Source organism: Otolemur garnettii, unplaced genomic scaffold (assembly GCF_000181295.1).
Source record: "Otolemur garnettii isolate 467f Iridium unplaced genomic scaffold, OtoGar3 scaffold00025, whole genome shotgun sequence".
Classification (NCBI taxonomy): domain Eukaryota; kingdom Metazoa; phylum Chordata; class Mammalia; order Primates; family Galagidae; genus Otolemur; species Otolemur garnettii.
Window position 1 is genome coordinate 11,311,308 of NW_003852420.1, and position 3,187 is coordinate 11,314,494.

At 52.6% G+C, this 3,187-nt stretch overlaps 1 protein-coding gene across 1 annotated transcript in view; it reads left to right on the forward strand.

The window, feature by feature from the left end:
- ADRA1D (adrenoceptor alpha 1D) overlaps nt 1-2,619 on the forward strand; it is a 22,120-nt gene extending 19,501 nt beyond the window's left edge. Inside the window, exon 2 of the mRNA XM_003788037.3 lies at nt 1,889-2,619. Coding sequence (XP_003788085.1) covers nt 1,889-2,478 — 590 coding nt within the window. The 3' untranslated portion in view covers nt 2,479-2,619. The remainder of the gene's footprint in view (nt 1-1,888) is intronic.
- The last annotated feature ends 568 nt before the right edge of the window (nt 2,620-3,187 follow it).

Here is a 3,187-nt window from a genome sequence, read left to right on the forward strand (position 1 = left end):
ATACTCCAATATGTCATGTTGCCCACCAGTCCAGATAAAATCCATGCTGATAAAACAATGCCCTTTGGCCGCCTTCAGGCTCACCACTGGAAAGCATAGTCCACTGATTTGTCACCCTGGGCTAAATATAAAAGAATTGTAGCCTGAGTCAGAAGCTATTTTCAGCACCCTTTCTTACTTTGCAGCCGTTCAGGGATGCTGGTCTTGAGGGCCACCTTCCTGGAGGCTGAAGTCAGCCCTAGGGGCCCCCATATTCTAGAAACTGCCCAACCTCTCTCTCAGGGGAAATCATCTCCTCAATACCCCCTGACTGATGCTCCAACACCCCCAAACCCACTAGCTTTCAGCTGCTTTTTCTGACCTCTAGGTCCCTTCCCCGGGTGAGGTTTCCTCTCTCAAAAGCCCCAGCGGTGAGGAGAGAGGCATGAAGAAACACACCAGTATTTAGTAAGAGCCTGCTAAGTGTTGGGCCCTGAAATTTATGAATCTTTATGAAACCCTTCCCAGAAAAATCATATTAAAAGGAAACTAAGACTGAGATGGCCAAGTGACTGGCTCAGGGCCCCATGAGCAAGGTTTGAGAAGCCAGTGCTTTGTGATGCTGTGTGACCCTCCTCTTACTCCACAATGTCGCTTAGCCCCAGAAACTGTCTCTGTGTGAAGGGAGGTGAGTGATATGCATGTACGTCCTCTGAGAACCCTAAGCTGTCTCTGAGACAAGAGCCCCACCCTTTGTGGACATACACACGTTCCCTGACTTACAGTGGGCTTAGATCCTGATAAACCCATGGTAAACTGAAAATACCATAAATGGAAAATGCATTTACTACACCTACCCTGCTGTAAATCACAGCTTAGCCGAGCCTACCTGCAATGTGCTCACAACACATTAGCCTGCAGTTGAGCTAAATCATCTAACACAAAGCCTATTTTATAATAAAGTCCTGGATAGCTCATGTAATTTGTTGAACACTATACTGAAAGTCAAAAACAGAATGGTTGTGTGGGCAAAGTACAGTTTCTACTATGCATATCACTTCCCCACCACTGTAAAGCTGAAAAGTAGCACTGTCCTACGTGGAAAACCCCTATACTGAGCACCACCATCACCCAACGTACGTTTCAATGACATTTTATTCACTTGCTGCCTAGGGACCAAGAAGCATGTTTCATGCCTCCTTACAAATGCAATGAGCCCAGCACAGTGCCTGGCATAAGAAAAACCTCAGTCAACATCTTACCACTTTTCATGCTAGGGACTACTTAAGTATCTGGTGAAGCCAATAGATCCCTTCTCAGAGTCAAGCTTTCAAAAGCATGAAAGAAATACAAAAGAGTTCAAATGAAAGTGATTTTGTTGGAAAAGTTGTCAAAATATTTTAACATGGCATTTGTGACTTAGTGATGAATGTGCTTCTGCATTTAAGCATTCAATAACAAGATCTGGTGATGTGGCGTTGTGACTGTCCTTTCCAAATAGTGAGGAACAGAGAGAATATTTCAAAACATCTGCAGGAAATGAATGTGATAGGGAAATATCTGCAGGAACTGCTAATACTAGTTTTACTCAAGTAAAACTGCCAGGGTTGCACTAGTTTTGATCAACAAAAAACAGCAATTTCGCATAGTTTTGTTTGTTGCCTGCACTCCTTGAAGGAATTGCTCAATTTCAGGTAGAGGTGAATAAAAATGAAGGTTATTATTTTTCCCTATCCAAGTTCATGGACCTCTTGAATTATACCAGGATCCTTTGTGGGATGACGCGTAACAGCTTCTCGGCTGTGACTCAGACGGGTACCGCAGGGTAGAGAGGGTCGCCCCTTCCCACCCGGGATCTGCCTGCGCCTCCGCCAAGCAGCTAACCAGCTTCGGTCTCTCTTCCCCACAGGCTCCCTGTTCCCGCAGCTGAAGCCATCGGAAGGTGTCTTCAAAGTCATCTTCTGGCTAGGCTACTTCAACAGTTGCGTGAACCCGCTCATCTACCCTTGTTCCAGCCGGGAGTTCAAGCGCGCCTTCCTCCGCCTCCTGCGCTGCCAGTGTCGGCGTCGCCGGCGCCGCCGCCCGCTCTGGCGCGTCTACGGCCACCACTGGCGGGCCTCCACCGGTGACTTGCGCCTCGATTGCATCCCTGGCCCGGGCGCCGCGCCGCCTGGGGCCCCGCTGGCCCTCACCGCGCCTCCAGACCCCAACCCCGACCCCCCCGGCACGCCCGAGGTACAGGCTGCGGTCACCAGCCGGCGAAAGCCGCCTTGCGCCTTCCGCGAGTGGAGGCTGCTCGGGCCGTTCCGGAGACCCACCACCCAGCTGCGTGCCAAGGTCTCCAGCCTGTCGCAAAAGATCCGCGCCGGGAGCGCGCAGCGCGCAGAGGTGCGCTCGGAGGTGGAGGCTGTGTGCCTGGGTGTCCCCCACGACATGGGCGAGGGCGCCACCTGCCAGGCCTACGACGACTACGGCAACCTCCGAGAGACTGACATTTGAGGACTCCTGAGCTAGGCGCCCCAGCTGAGCTGGGGAAGGAGGGAGGTTGGCTGTGTTCAAGAGGCTGGTAGAAATCCGGGACCCAGAAACAGATCAGGGTAGATGCCTGTGGCATCCTGGAAGATCGGGGTTAGCTGCTTGGGGAGCAGGAGGTGCGGGCAGATTCTGGGTGGGGCGGGGCTTGGGGCTGGAACGCCTGAAGGTAGTACAGTGGGGTCCCTCCAGGAGCCTGGCACCTGGAGCTCTTTCCTTAGGAAGGAGGAGCTGTGGGCTCCGTAGGGCCCTTTGCGCTCAATTCCTGTTTAAGAACCACCCCCCATCCACCAAGCCCTGAACCCTGAACAGACAGCCCCAAATTTGGCCAGGAAAACCTGCCCCTGCCCTTCGGGGAGTAGGCACAGAAGCCCCAGAGCCTCTCCTAGGGAAAAAGGCGGTGGGGCCAGGACTCCTCAGTGGACATAATTACTCCTTACTGCCGACTGGAGGAACCCAGTGGACCTGCTACCACCACCCACAAGCTTTGGTGGCAGACTGGATGGCCGTCACAAGCTTGTTGTATTTACCCCCGGGTTCACAGCCCCCTACCCAGGCGCCTCCATGCACACCCCATCACCTGGCCCTGCCCCTCGTTACTTCCCCTCAAGGGCCTTACTGTTTACACTTTGTACATAGCTCATTGTGCCTGTGCCCATCACTTCTTGCTGGATTC